The sequence below is a fragment of the Apis mellifera genome, linkage group LG15 (genome assembly GCF_003254395.2).
Source record: "Apis mellifera strain DH4 linkage group LG15, Amel_HAv3.1, whole genome shotgun sequence".
NCBI lineage: Eukaryota > Metazoa > Arthropoda > Insecta > Hymenoptera > Apidae > Apis > Apis mellifera.
In genome coordinates this window covers 2577077-2592525 of record NC_037652.1, presented here as the reverse complement: position 1 = coordinate 2592525, position 15449 = coordinate 2577077, and the positions used below count along the sequence as shown (strand labels likewise).

Sequence of the window (15449 nt, the reverse complement as noted above, 5' to 3'; positions counted from 1 at the left end):
AATATTATATCCATTGCCTACTTGACTTCAAATTTATATTTTCACTTAAAGTTACAAGTTCAAGTACATTGCTTTTGCAAACATACTTCTTGTAATTTTTTGTATATAAAAAAAACATTTTTTTCGCGTAATTTCGTAAAAACTAAACAATTTTCTGTGCCAATATATTAAGTAAGCTTTTTTTATATAAAATTATTTAAAATTAATTGTCGGCAATATGTTTATTAATGTCATCGTGCCATTTATATCATTTTATGTTCGAAGAATAGAGAAACAGGTAGATAACATAATTTAAATATTTATATACGATATAAATATAAATATCAATCACTAAAGAAAATATTTTCAGTTTTTAAATCGTGCTTCTGCCACTATTCAACAAACTCGAAATCTACAAATTCATGAAAATCTTGCTTATACTTTATTGAAAGATGCTGGAATTCCAACACCACCATTTGGAGTAGCTAAAACTCCAGAAGAGGCAGAAAAAATAGCAGCGAATCTTAATACAAAAGATATTGTTCTAAAAGCTCAAGTTCTTGCTGGAGGACGTGGAATAGGACATTTCAAGGATACCAATGTCAGGGGTGTTGTTATGTGCGAAAGGTGAATTTAATTATTATAATATTGTAATATAATTATTAATTGTGCTATTATATATGTTACATTTTATTTCATAATTTTACTTTATGTAATTTTTAGTCCCAAAGAAGCTAAAACTGTGGCTAGTAGTATGATAGGCAAATTATTAATAACTAAACAAACTGGACCGGCTGGTAAAATTTGTAATTCAGTAATGGTAACGACACGTATGTTTCCACGTAAAGAATATTATATATCAGTAATGTTGGAAACCACTTTTGATGTAAATTATTCTTCATTAAAAATAATCATTGAATTTGTTATTCAGAATAAAATATATATATATATAATTTAGGGTCCTGTTATAATCGTATCTAAGCAAGGCGGTGTAAATATCGAAGATATTGCTGCTACGAGTCCGGAAGCTATATCGTATACGCCAATAGATATTATGAAAGGTTTAACACTTGAACAAATAAATAAAATTGTGGATAATTTAGGTCTTGAAGGGGAATCAAAAAAACTCACCTCAATAATTATTTGCAATCTCTATGAGTTATTTATTGAAAAAGACGCTTTGTTACTTGAAATTAATCCATTTGCATTAGACATTTGTGAAGAATGTATGTTTTAAAAATTTATTTAATTTTATTGAATTAAAAATACTAATAAATAATAATAATATATTTTTAGATTTTGCTTTAGATTGTAAATGTTCTTTTGATGACAGCGCAGAATTTAGACAGAAGGAATTATTTAATCTACAAGATATATCACAAATTGATCCTAGTGAGCTTCATGCAACTAAATTTAATTTAAATTATATACATTTGGATGGAAATATAGGATGTTTGGTAAATGGAGCTGGATTAGCAATGGCTACTATGGATGTAATAAAAATGAATGGCGGTTTTCCAGCTAATTTTTTAGATGTTGGTGGTTCTGCTACTAAAGAAGCAGTAACAGAAGGTTTTAAAATAATACTATCTGATCCAAATGTACTTATAAATTTAAAAATAATTAAAATAAATTTTTTATTCAAAAATAAAATTAATATAAAATTCATTAAAATCTTTAGGTAGAAGCAATATTCGTAAATATTTTTGGCGGTATTATGAGATGCGACATAATCGCACAAGGTATTATTGCTGCATCCAAAGAATTACAGATAAAAGTGCCAATAGTTGTAAGACTACAGGTAATTTATTGATAATACATGAATAAAGACTGTATTTAATTAACAAATTTTATTCATATTGTATAGGGAACTAGAGTAAAAGAAGCAAATCAATTAATAAAAGATGCTCAATTGAAAGTTTTTGTTGAAGAAGATTTTTCTACAGCTGCTATTGCAGCTGTAAAATTGGCTTCAGTAATAAAAATTGCAAATTCTTTGAATTTAGAAATGGATTTCAAAATTAAAAATAAATCTAGCAAATAAAAGGAAATATTTTATATTTTTAAAATTACAATTTAAAAGATATATATAATAATTATTTTGAATATGTAAGATAAAATAATTTTCGATTTGTACTTTATATATACAGAGTGTTAACATTTTTAGAGAGTTGATTCTAGAAATCAAAGATAAAAATTAATAAATAAAAATATCAAAGATTTACTTATTAAGTTATAAATAATTTAAGTAAATGAGATAATGCGATAGAAATATAATCGAAACAAAGTGATTCACTCTTGTTTCTTGTAATACAAATTTCCATTTCTTATAATTTAATAAATAAATCTTAATTGATATTTTTGTATACAATTAATCAATTCTCCAAAAGTGTTTTATGAATATGTTAATATTTTATATCAATTATTTTAAACGATAACATGTATAAAATACGAAAAAATGAACATTTATATATTTTTTCTTTATTCTTTTTTATAATATATAAATTTATATGGAATATATGTAAAAGATAAATATAAGGAATAAATATTTTTCTTCGAAAATGTAAATATTATAATGTAATTATATTTTAGTTTACATTTTTCTAAAATATGATGAATTTTTGAATTTCAATTGTGTTTAAAATATATTATAAAGATAATTTATAAAAACAAAATTATACATTTAAGAGAAATTAATAAAAAAATAAAATATATATGTTATAAATACTTAATAATTAAAAAATAAATAAATTAAATTTTCATAGAAGTATTTATAATATAAAATAGTGCTGCCATCGTGATCTTCATTCGTAGAGTTTGCGTCATGTTTTTGTAGTAAATATCAAGAAAGGTGGGGACATGAAGGCGCAAGTTACGTTTCGCAGTCCACTGCCACTATTTAGTAAGATGGCTACTATGTTGTCTCGGACTATCTCACTCGTTGAAAATCTTACCCGATTTAATGGATCAAAGGTATGATTTATATTTTATTATATCATACATTATTATATCATTTATTTTTGGGAATTCATATTCGCACATATTTTTTAATTCTATTTTTCTAAATCTTTTGATATCTACGTCATTGATTCATAAGTAAGATAATCATTATATTAGATGGCTGTAGTCTGCTAAATTAGGCGCCAGGGTCAGATGATTCGAAGCCAAAGATAGTAACCTTATATTAAACTTAGTTTTTTTACGAAATATGTACATGACAGTTGTATAATATGAGCATAGACATTTTCATCATCAATTTTTGATTTGTTGGTCACTAACTCTATGTTCATTTGTATTTAATTAGTAGTTATTAAATTATACGAAAATAAATACTACTTGTCAAATTACAATTGTCATTTTTTTTAAAAATTCAAAATTCAAAATTTAAATAATCGAATATCACTATCGATTATTTGAATTATTGTCTTAGAGAATTATTATTATTATTTTTTTTAATAAATTTCATTTTATTTATTTAATTTTAATAGCTGTATTTTTTATTTATTATTTTTTCTTATTATGAATATAATTACAAATAAAATTGAAATATTAAAAATAAAATAAACTATAAGTGTCAAGGATGTGATTAAAAGTATATAGGTCATTATCACTAATTAATTTTTAGTTTAAAATATTTTTAAATCTTAAAATTTAAATTTATAATTTATAATATCAAACTCTGTGTTTATCTATTATTATTATATTATATGCATATTATTATATTTTTATATTATATTATTATATTTATCTATTATTATTATATACATAATAGATATTTTATAAAAACTATATTTGTTATTAATGATCCATTTTTTTTTAATTTATATAGATATTGGGATGCAAAATCAACTTAGTAAAACAAGTAAGGAATTTAAATGTTCATGAACATATTAGTTATAGTTTATTGAATGAAGCTGGAGTTCCAACTCCTAAATTTGGAGTTGCAAAAACTCCAGATGAAGCAGCAAAACTTGCTGCTGACTTAAAATCTAAAGATATTGTTTTGAAAGCACAAGTTTTAGCTGGTGGCAGAGGAAAAGGGCATTTTAAGGGAACTAATATAAGTGGTGTGAAAATGTGTGAAACGTAAGTTAATAAATGCATAAGAACAATCATATTTTATATTTATTTTATATATTTTTATTATATATATATATGCGTGTATATAAAACAAATTTTTTTTTATAGACCAGAAGAAGCCAAAAAATTAGCCAGTCAAATGTTAGGTAAATTACTAATTACTAAACAAACAGGCGAAGCAGGTAGAATATGCAATGCAGTAATGGTAACACAACGCATGTTTCCTCGTAAAGAATATTATCTTGCTGTCATGATGGAAAGAGCTTTTGGTGTAAGTTGTTGAGAAATTATATTTTCAATTGATAAAATAAAATAATTTTAAATAATTTATTAGATAAAAATTTTTTTATTTAAGGGTCCAGTCATAATAGCTTCAAGTCAAGGTGGTGTAAATATTGAAGAAGTTGCTGCAACAAATCCCAGTGCTATTATGTATGAACCTATTGATATTTACAAGGGTATTACAAAAGATCAAGCAGAACGTATTGCTATTAAACTTGGACTTCAAAATGTTAAAGATTATATTTCTAATATCATTGTGAATTTATATCAAATGTTTCTTAAAAAAGATGCTCTTTTGCTAGAAGTAAATCCTCTGGCAGAAGATGTTAATGGACAGTGTAAGTTCAACTCATAAAAAAGTATTTTATATATTATATAGTGTAATATTTAAAGATTTTATTTTTTATTTTTAATATATAGATTTTGCTTTGGACTGCAAATGTAGATTTGATGATAATGCTGAATTTAGGCAAAAAGAATTATTTTCTTTGAGAGATTGGACTCAAGAAGATACCAAAGAAGTTGAAGCTGCTAAATATGATTTAAATTATATTGCACTTGATGGCAATATTGGTTGTATGGTAAATGGAGCTGGTTTAGCCATGGCTACTATGGACATTATAAAATTACATGGAGGAGAACCAGCTAATTTCTTAGATGTAGGTGGTGGTGCATCTACATCTGCTGTGAAAGAAGCATTTAAAATAATTACATCTGATTCACGAGTAAGTCATATAATATAAAGATATATTATATATTTCACATATATATATTATATATTATATATTGATATATATTCATGATGACTTAAAGTCTAAAGATGATATCAATAATATTAATATATGTTCTTCATTTACTCAATATAGGTTCACGCTCTTTTAGTCAATATATTTGGTGGAATTATGAGATGTGATGTTATTGCAGAAGGAATCATTGCTGCAACAAAAGAACTTAGCTTAAAAATTCCTGTTGTTGTTCGATTACAGGTATAATTTAAAAAAAATAGTAATATATTTTTTTTATTGAAATTAATAATTGAAATATAAATTTAATTTTATTCTATTTATATATTTATATAATATATATTTCAGGGTACAAATGTAGATGAAGCAAAAGCTCTTATCGCGAATGCAGGTTTAAAAATTGTACCAATTGATGATTTGGATGAAGCTGCTCGAGTCGCAGTTAAATTATCAACGATTGTCAAATTAGCACAATCTGAAAATCTTAGCGTTAATTTCGAAATACCTTCAATTTCATAAATTTAGTAAAAATTATAATTTGCATATTATGAAAAAAAACTATAAGAATATATTTATATTACTAAATGTTTGAAACAATATTTGAAAGTAATAACTAGATTAATAATTTCAAATTATTATGTGCTGTTTTTAGAATCATATTTAATTATTTCATATATTTCTATTATAAGTACAGTGAAAAAAAATTTATTGAAATTTTTTTCTTACTCAATATTTGGAATATTTTTATCTTCTTTAAAAAAAGAAAAGAAAAAAATGAACATGTTTTTCTTTATAATTTTAAATATTGCATACCAGACTATCTATTCAAAATTAATATTTATTTCTCAATGCAAGCACAAATTTTTTTTTTCAAAAAATATATAAACTTCTTTAAATATATAATTTATTGCTTACCCAATTAATGGGTTTCTGTGATTCAGTATTAAAATTAAGTTACATAATGTATATTAATTGATATAATCATATTTTTTGCATGAAAGTTTACATTCTTTCATATAAAAGTTATATTGATATTAACAAAGTATATATCTAAAAATGAAATCTTTTATATAATTATCCACAAAAAATTATTATAATAATTGAAATATTATACGAGATATAATTATTATATTTCATTATTATATTTAAAAGGAAAAAAAGGGCCTGTTATGTAATATAGACACATGTAGTTATATATACATGTATATATATATAAATTATTTTATGTAATTTTAATTTGTTTTTATTTTATTGATGAATCAAAAGTTGTTCATAATTCTCAATTCCCTAATAATACCATTACAAAATAATCAAATTACAATGTAATATAATAGTTTAAAAATAACATGATATAATTACATAATTAAAAAGAATTATATCATATTGTTTGCATTTACATTTACATAGATATATATACAATATATATGTACATTATAAAATATATTATATTATAAAAAAATAATATAATTTAATTTATTGAAAATAATTTGTATAAAAAAAGTTTATCAACGAGTAAAAATGTATAATATTACTTTAAATACCATATAAAAATATAAAAAATAAAATTTTAAATATTCCTCAAAGGAATGCAAAATTATTTGAATATATTTTTGCTTAAGTAAAATTGTTACAATTCGCAATAATAATTTTCTTTTTTAATAAATTTAAATAAATTATTGTATGTTATAATAACTATCTGTAAATTTATCTGTACATTTAATACAAAAAAACTTAAAATAAACTTACTTAAAATTTAAGATAAATTTAAAAATACATTTAACATAATATTAACTTATATTTATATTAAAGTAATATTTTTGATATACTAAAACATATTTTATATTATATAATACATACATATTATATATTAATATATTTAATTTTAATTCAAAATAGAAGATAAATTTAATGCATTTTAAATTATTTTTTATTTCTAATATATGATTTTTTTTATGTTGGCTTTCCTGTTTAATGTTATCTAATATTCGATTGGTATTAAGGATTTACAATTCATTTTGAATAAGAAAACATATAACGTATAAAGTAACGAAACGTTTATTATAATAAAAAAAATTTAATATTATTTGTCTTTATTTTTTAAAATTATTTTTTATATTTATTTTAATTTAATTAAATTTTAATTAAGTTAGAATTATTAATATTTAAAGAATGGTAAGAACAAAAGCAGATCGTGTTCCTACAAAAGGTAAGAAAAATTTCTAAAATTCATTTTCTTCGTTAAATTATTTAAAAAATTTTTATCTTTTTTTTATTTTTTCATTTTTAATACGATTTAATTCATAATATTTTATTATATTTATTATTAGTTTATAAATATTTTGTACTTTTATTTATTTAAATTATGATATTTTTAATAATTATTATAATTTGATTAATTGATTTTGTTAATATTTATTATTTATTAGCTGTTGGTAGCAAAGCACCACATAAATCTATAAAAAGTACATCAGTCAAAAAAACAAATGGTAAAGGTAAAATCTCTAATTTTATTAAACATATTTTCAAAAATAAATCATTATTTCAAAAATAACATTTTATTTTCAGGAAAGAGTTATTCAGGTGGTAATCCATATCATCCAAGAGAAACTCCAGAATGGCAAAAACCTATTACATGTTTCCTCAATCAAAATTTTTTGAAAGAATCTACTGATGTTTCAGAAATTCAGGTATATAAAAGAAATATTTTATGTAATTTAATGAATGTATTTTTAAACAACAAAACATTAAATAATACATTATTAATATGATAGGATGGTGGTGAAGGAACTAGTAAAGAAGTAAAAAATGAATCGGATTAAACATATACAATAATGTTATTAACCAATTATAATCCAATTAATACCAATTAATATCATATTATTATTTGTCATTAAAAAAGATTATTTATTTTTCATAAAAGTAATATAGATAATTATTTTATATTTTTTTTTAAATAATAAAAAGATTTCTTAATTTTAATTAATTTAAAACAAATAAATAAAAGATAAAAAGAGTAAGTATCTAAGTGATAAAAATAAATATATTTTTTTATTTGACATTTGAAATATTACTAATATATTATAAATAATATTTAAAATTAGAAAAATAATATTGAAGAATAATGTATTCAAATAAAATTATTATCAGCAAATATGAAATAAATATTTATTTTTTATTCTAATAAAATAAATCTTCATTAAATTATTTGTATAAGTTTTTTTTGTATTAAATATTTTATTGATTCGATATATTATTAATCAAATATTATACTTTAAATTTTGTGAAAAAAATATGGTGCAAAAAATTTAATTTAAGTAAAGTTAAACACGTAAAGAAGAAATCAACCAATCGTGACTATATTCCGATGTTTCATTCCGCGGTTATTATTCTGTTGAGTTTAGGAACGCAATTACCATCAAAATTTTAGCAGTCCAAGTTGCGGTAAAGATTCGCAGTATTGAAATGCTGCCGACAGTGAAATTTCATTAAAATACAGTTTCTGACGCGATTTTTTATCAAATAAATAAAATCGAATTCAGTGTCGTCTGCTTTGACGGAACTTCGTAATTTTTTTTTCTTTTCGTTTCATTATAACGTAGAATATTGAAACGACAACTGTAACCGGCTGTAAAAAAGTTTTCAACCATGGCTAGTGTTTCTTATCAAATTGCAAACCTGCTGGAAAAGGTATGTAATATATCTTTTTATATATATGTTATTAATTTTTTCATTGTTTACTTTGAAATAAAATTGAAGAATATGTTATACTTGATCTGACAATAATATTAAATTCTACATAACCTCCATTTATTATTTAAAAAAATATTTAATTATTTTTATAGAAACTTTTTAATAATTTCTAATATAAGTAACAATATTATATTTAATTTTTATTATTTCCTTCAAAATTTTATTATTATTATGAATTATATGCATTATTATGAATTATGTAGACATTCATGAATTCATTGTCAGCAAGAAACAAAGGTGTTTGCATCTGTCACAAAGATATTGTAATTTATTATTTTAATTTTTATATGAATAATTCTAAATTTTATGCATTTATGATGATTATTAATCTTTACATCTAAGTATTGCGTATTAATAATTTAATAATTTTATTTTCTTTATTAATTATAATGTGTATGTATGTGTGCTGCGTCGTGTGAGCGCGCGCGCGCGTGCATGCATGCATGCATGCATGCATGCATGCATATTGCTGTATTTTATTGTTATACAAGACATCATTTTTTTTTATTTTTTTTATAATGATTTCAAAATTTTTATTATAATTTTATATTTTATTATTATATATATATTTTATTATAACTTAGATGACATCCACTGATAAGGATTTTAGATTTATGGCAACTAATGATTTAATGAGTGAACTCCAGAAAGACAATATCAAATTGGATGATGATTCAGAACGTAAAGTTGTGAAAATGCTTTTAAAACTATTGGAGGATAAAAATGGAGAAGTACAAAATCTTGCTGTAAAATGGTATAGTAATGTCTAGATTAAAATATACATTTTTTTTTGTTTAAAATTTATAATATTATATATTATTTTTGAATATTATATTTTCTAACTATATTTTTTTTTAAAAATTAAATATATATAATTGCTTATATGTTCAAAACGCGTATTATGTTTGCAAGATTTTCTTTGTATTTGGACACGATTACAGAAACGTGTCCGATTTCAGTTTGGGCCCACTAGTCAATAAGGTAAAGGAGTATCAGGTGGAAACTATTGTAGATGCCCTATGTATTAACATGGTATCGGATAAAGAACAATTAAGAGATATTTCCAGTATTGGTTTGAAAACTGTAATATCTGAACTTCCTTTGGGATCCAGTGCACTTGTTGCAAATGTTTGTAAACGAATAACTGGTCGACTAAGTAGTGCTATAGAAAAAGTAATTAATATTTTCAAATTAATAATATATTTTGAAATTATTAGTAAAATTGTATATTATAATTGTATATTATATATTTTATAATTGTATATCAGTAAAATTATATATTTAGAAAATTATATTATATATTTCATATCATTAAGAAAAAGAAGAATAATTTTATATTATACAGCAGGAGGATGTATCTGTACAACTTGAGGCACTTGATATTATGGCTGACTTATTGTCTCGTTTTGGTGCTTTATTAATTACGTTTCATTCCACCATTTTGGCTGCATTATTACCGCAACTTTCTTCTCCTCGTCAAGCAGTTCGAAAGCGTACTATAATAGCACTGAGTCATCTTCTAACTTCGAGCAATAATTATTTGTATAATAAACTTGTAGATCATTTACTTGAAGGTCTTTATACACAAACAGCGAAAAATGTAATACGTACTTATATACAATGCATTGCTTCTATTTGGTAAGTATTTTTTATAAGAAAAATTAGTTTTATTTTTTTATATAATTTTTATTTTTATTATTGAATTTTAGTCGTCAAGCAGGACACAGATTTGGAGAACAAATAGAAAAAGTTATGCCATTAATTGTACAATATAGTAATGAAGATGATGATGAATTGAGAGAATATTGTTTACAAGCATTTGAATCATTTGTATACAGATGTCCCAAAGAAATCACTCCGCATATAAATAAAGTGAGTATACTTTATATAAATAAATTTAATATCTTGAATTATTTAAAATAAAAAATTTTTTTATTAGATTATAGAAATTTGTTTGGTTTATATCACATATGATCCAAATTATAATTATGATGATGATATGAACGATATGTCTGATGGAGAAGATGTTATGATGGAAGTAGAAGAAGATGGAGAAGAAGATGCAGAAGATGAATATTCAGATGATGATGATATGAGCTGGAAAGTTCGTAGAGCAGCTGCAAAATGTCTTGAAGCTGTTGTATCTAGTAGACGGGAACTTCTTCCTGAACTTTATAAGATTGTTTCTCCAGCTTTGATTTTAAGATTTAAAGGTATTTTTTTTAGTAAAATAGTTTAGTAGAAATTCAATATACTTTTAATTCTTGCTAAAGATAGATTATATATATATATTTTTATAGAAAGAGAGGAAAATGTAAAGTCTGATATTTTTCATGCATACATTGCACTTCTAAGACAAACAAGACCAGCTACCGGGGTGCCTCTTGATCCCGATGCAATGGAAGATGACGATGGACCTATTGCATTGTTACAACAACAAGTTCCATTAATTGTAAAAGCTGTCCATCGTCAAATGAAAGAAAAAAGTATCAAAACGAGACAAGATTGTTTTTCGTTATTAAAAGAATTAGTTCTTGTATTGCCTGGTGCTTTGAGTAATCACATACCAGCATTAATACCTGGTATACAATATTCTTTGGGAGATAAAAATTCTTCATCAAATATGAAGATCGATACATTGGCATTTGTACATACTTTATTAATAACTCATCAACCGGAAGTCTTTCATGCTCATATGGCAGTCTTAGCGCCTCCAATTATAACAGCTGTGGGAGATCCATTTTATAAAATTACAGCAGAAGCATTGTTGGTATTACAACAACTTGTACAAGTAATCAGACCACATGGTAAGTTATAAAAAAATAATTTACTAATAAATTTTACTAAAAAGAAATTTAAATCTTTAAATTTTATTTTAGATAAAACATGTTATTTTGATTTTACATCATTATCTGGAGAAATATATCGATGCACATTAATGAGATTGAGAACAGCAGACATTGATCAAGAAGTAAAAGAAAGAGCAATTGCTTGTATGGGTCAAATTCTCGCACATTTCGGAGATACTTTGTTCGATGAATTGCATATATGCCTTCCTATATTCCTGGACAGACTTCGTAATGAAATTACTCGACTTACGACAGTAAAAGCTTTAACTTGTATAGCAGCATCTCCTTTAAGAGTAGATCTTAATCAAATTATGGTACATAAATTATAGTTGATAATAAATATTAATAAACATTTTGAAGCAATATTCTACTATTTCATTTGTTTAATTTTACTACATTTTTTATAGGATTTATAAAATTTTTATTTGTTTAATTTTATTATATTTTTTTATAGGAAGAAGCAATTCCAATTCTTGGATCTTTTCTAAGAAAAAATCAACGAGCTTTAAAATTATGTTCTCTTCCACTTTTAGATACATTGGTCCGAAATTATAGTTCTACTCTTCATGCAGATTTATTGGATAAGGTAATAAAAAAATATAAAAATAATGATTGATACTTTTTTTTAATCGATTAAATAATAAATGAAATAATTTATTGAAATTAAATTTATTCAAATTAATGATTAAATTAAAATTAAAATATCTTATTAGGTGACTACAGAATTACCAGCGTTATTAAATGAAACTGATTTACATATTGCGCAATTAACGCTTAATCTCCTCACCACCATAGCAAAATTACATCCAGTCGCTCTCACACGAGTTTCTGATAATATCCTTCCAGAAATATTAGTTTTAGTAAAATCTCCACTTCTACAAGGTAATACATATTTAAATCATTAAAAAAGTATTTATATAATAAAGATATTCAAATAATCAATGTTTAATGTTAGGAGTGGCTTTGAATTCGATGTTGGAATTTTTCCAAGCATTAGTACAAGCAGATATACCAGGTCTTGGTTATAGAGAATTGCTCTCAATGTTATTAGCTCCAGTCAGTCAATCTGTACTTCATAAGCAAGCTTATCATTCTCTTGCAAAATGTGCAGCAGCATTAACAATCACATGGCATCAAGAAGCTCAAGCAGTGGTAGAACAATTTTTAAAAGATGTTCAAAATCCTCAGAGTGATGCACAGCATATTTTTGCATTATTAGTTATTGGTGAAATAGGCAGACATGTGTAAGTATATTTTATCATTTTGAATATTTTGTTATTTATATTATATTTTCATTTAGGGATTTAAGTGGAATAAGTTCTTTGAAGCATATTATTTTAAATTCATTTTCTTCTCATTCGGAAGAAGTAAAATCAGCAGCTAGTTATACCTTAGGTAATATAGCAGTCGGCAATCTTCCAAAATATTTGCCATTTATATTGAAAGAAATTGAAGCACAACCAAAACGTCAGTATCTTTTGTTACATTCTTTAAAAGAGGTAAAATTTATTAAATATTTTAAGTGAAATTTTATCTTTATTGAAAATAAAATATTTTAAAAACTAAATGAATTATAGATTATTACATGTCAATCTGCTAGTCCATCCGGTGTATCTCATTTGCAAAACTTCGTGCCTTCGATCTGGATGCTTTTGTATAGGCATTGCGAATGCACAGAAGAAGGTACTCGTAATGTTGTAGCTGAGTGTTTAGGAAAACTTACTTTGATTGATCCTGCTACTTTATTACCAAGATTACAAGAATCATTAAAATCAACTTCTGCACTTTTGAGAACTACTACTGTTACCGCTGTTAAATTTACTATTTCTGATCAGGTATCTTATATATTAATCTTATATATTAAAATAAATTATTTAATTCTTTATGGAATTTTTTCCAGCCACAACAAATTGATGTTATGTTAAAACAATGTATGGATAATTTCTTAGTTGCTTTAGAAGATCCTGATTTAAATGTAAGAAGAGTGGCTTTAGTTGCATTTAATTCAGCAGCTCATAATAAACCAATGCTCATAAGAGATTTATTAGATTCTGTGTTACCACATCTTTATGCTGAAACTAAAATAAAGGTATTCGGGATAACTTATATAATAATATTAAAATATATGATTCTTTATGATTTAATGATTTTTTTTATGATTAAATTTATTTAAAAAAATATTTTACATATAAATAATAAATAATTTAAATATAGAAAGAATTAATAAGAGAAGTTGAAATGGGTCCATTCAAACATACAGTAGATGATGGTTTAGATCTTAGAAAAGCAGCATTTGAATGCATGTATACATTACTCGATTCCTGTCTCGATCGTCTTGATGTTTTTGAATTTTTAAATCATGTAGAAAATGGTCTCAGAGATCATTATGATATTAAGATGTTAACTTATTTAATGACTGCAAGACTCGCTCAATTATGCCCTACAGCAGTTTTACAGAGTAAGTATATAATATAAATTGTGTTAGTTAATTGTTATTATTTATTAATAAGACATTTGATTATATATAGGGTTGGAACGGTTAGTTGAACCATTGAAAAGCACTTGTACAATGAAAGTAAAAGCAAATTCTGTAAAACAAGAATATGAAAAACAAGATGAACTTAAACGCTCGGCATTAAGAGCTGTAGCAGCATTGTTAACTATTCCAGATGCTGGTGAAAAATATAAAAGCCTCTTACAAATCAAGATAAATTTTATTATTTAATTTATAAGTTTTTTTTTCTTCTATTTCAGATAAAAATCCATCATTAAGCGAATTTGTAACACAGATCAAATCAACACCTGAACTTCAACCACTTTTCGAAGTAATCCAAAAAGATTGTACTGGTAGTAATGTAAATGAAACCAATGTGATGGATCAGAGCTAAAATGTCTATGAATTACTTTTTGTATTTTACATAGATCGCTGTTAGCTAAGCATCCACAATCATATTATTCATAGTTTATTTCTATACGTTATTTTTTCATTATTATGATCTGAACTGTAGTTCGAAATGAATGTGATTTCATGTAATACGCCATGTATAAATTATAAAATAAATTTGCCAATTGTAAGCATCTTACAATGACAGATTAATTTTTTTTTAATAATAAATTATACCAAAAATATAATTTTAATTTGATTTAATTAATTTTACAATATATTATAAAAGAAATGATTTTTTGTTTCAGATTATATTTATTACAATTTGTAATAAAAAAATATATCATAATTTATAATAAGAACGTTAATAGATATTTAATAAATTTTTTTTTTTGATTGTACAAATCAATATAAACATTTTTGAATAATATTGATTTTCTCATATGTGTCCTATTTGATGACCTATTTATATGATTCATTAATAAATTTATTAGCAAACTGAGCTATAACTATAAAATATCTTCAATTTTAGATATTTAAAAATGTATTTCATGTTAATTGTATTTCATATAATAAAAAAAATCAAGGATATTTTATATGAATAATTAATGCAAACCAAACATAAATAGAACTTAGGCAATATTATTTAGAAATACTTAGAAAATAATATTTTGTCAAATATTTTGTGATCGATAATTTTTAATCTTGCAACTCGATTATTTTATTATTAAAATCTGTTTTTAATTAAGATAATTCAATAATTAAAGCTTTTTTATTTAAGTAGTATTCCAAGTATTTTATGTTCTTCCTCATTTACAGCAATCCTCTTCCTTTTATTAGAATTTTTAGAATTTTTTTTTTTATAGATTTTTATTATAATAG

At 23.5% G+C, this 15449-nt stretch overlaps 3 protein-coding genes across 5 annotated transcripts; all 3 read left to right on the top strand.

Moving 5' to 3' along the window:
* Positions 1-202: 202 nt before the first annotated feature.
* Positions 203-5642, top strand: LOC551958. Its single transcript, XM_624340.6, has 13 exons — positions 203-277; positions 350-606; positions 703-865; positions 938-1205; positions 1276-1551; positions 1661-1780; positions 2816-2952; positions 3809-4065; positions 4168-4330; positions 4415-4679; positions 4762-5066; positions 5208-5327; positions 5433-5642. The coding sequence occupies exons 1-13, from the start codon at positions 218-220 to the stop codon at positions 5601-5603; spliced, it is 2562 nt and encodes an 853-aa protein (XP_624343.2). The 5' UTR covers positions 203-217; the 3' UTR covers positions 5604-5642.
* A 1447-nt stretch (positions 5643-7089) lies between these two features.
* LOC102655670 (PCNA-associated factor) lies at positions 7090-7954 on the top strand. Of its 2 annotated transcripts, none has more exons than XM_026445500.1 (4): positions 7090-7290; positions 7511-7570; positions 7650-7771; positions 7856-7954. In XM_026445500.1, exons 1-4 carry the CDS (start codon positions 7254-7256, stop codon positions 7901-7903), a joined length of 267 nt encoding a protein of 88 aa, XP_026301285.1. In that variant the 5' UTR covers positions 7090-7253; the 3' UTR covers positions 7904-7954. The 2 variants fall into 2 exon arrangements, with proteins under 2 accessions (XP_026301285.1, XP_026301284.1); XM_026445499.1 differs by having other exon boundaries at positions 7096-7290; positions 7511-7576.
* Positions 7955-8497: 543 nt separating this feature from the next.
* LOC409918 (cullin-associated NEDD8-dissociated protein 1) lies at positions 8498-14810 on the top strand. Of its 2 annotated transcripts, none has more exons than XM_393409.7 (17): positions 8498-8771; positions 9419-9588; positions 9794-10007; positions 10180-10472; positions 10544-10706; positions 10774-11047; positions 11135-11641; positions 11714-11997; positions 12138-12269; positions 12397-12565; positions 12639-12927; positions 12984-13182; positions 13261-13518; positions 13584-13772; positions 13898-14141; positions 14212-14358; positions 14438-14810. In XM_393409.7, the coding sequence occupies exons 1-17, from the start codon at positions 8730-8732 to the stop codon at positions 14569-14571; spliced, it is 3708 nt and encodes a 1235-aa protein (XP_393409.2). In that variant the 5' UTR covers positions 8498-8729; the 3' UTR covers positions 14572-14810. The 2 variants fall into 2 exon arrangements, with proteins under 2 accessions (XP_393409.2, XP_006559265.1); XM_006559202.3 differs by having other exon boundaries at positions 8499-8771; positions 9776-10007.
* The last annotated feature ends 639 nt before the right edge of the window (positions 14811-15449 follow it).

Bases quoted from the DNA above. Each gene is read 5' to 3' on its own strand.
- LOC551958 (XM_624340.6), top strand. From the start codon at position 218: ATGTTTATTAATGTCATCGTGCCATTTATATCATTTTATGTTCGAAGA. The intron at 4,066-4,167 runs GTAAGTTAATAA...TTTTTTTTATAG, and splicing joins GGTGTGAAAATGTGTGAAAC to ACCAGAAGAAGCCAAAAAAT. The intron at 5,328-5,432 runs GTATAATTTAAA...TATATATTTCAG, and splicing joins CTGTTGTTGTTCGATTACAG to GGTACAAATGTAGATGAAGC.
- LOC102655670 (XM_026445499.1), top strand. From the start codon at position 7,254: ATGGTAAGAACAAAAGCAGATCGTGTTCCTACAAAAG. The intron at 7,291-7,510 runs GTAAGAAAAATT...ATTATTTATTAG, and splicing joins AGATCGTGTTCCTACAAAAG to CTGTTGGTAGCAAAGCACCA. The intron at 7,772-7,855 runs GTATATAAAAGA...TTAATATGATAG, and splicing joins CTGATGTTTCAGAAATTCAG to GATGGTGGTGAAGGAACTAG.
- LOC409918 (XM_393409.7), top strand. From the start codon at position 8,730: ATGGCTAGTGTTTCTTATCAAATTGCAAACCTGCTGGAAAAG. The intron at 10,008-10,179 runs GTAATTAATATT...TATATTATACAG, and splicing joins TAAGTAGTGCTATAGAAAAA to CAGGAGGATGTATCTGTACA. The intron at 13,773-13,897 runs GTATTCGGGATA...ATTTAAATATAG, and splicing joins ATGCTGAAACTAAAATAAAG to AAAGAATTAATAAGAGAAGT.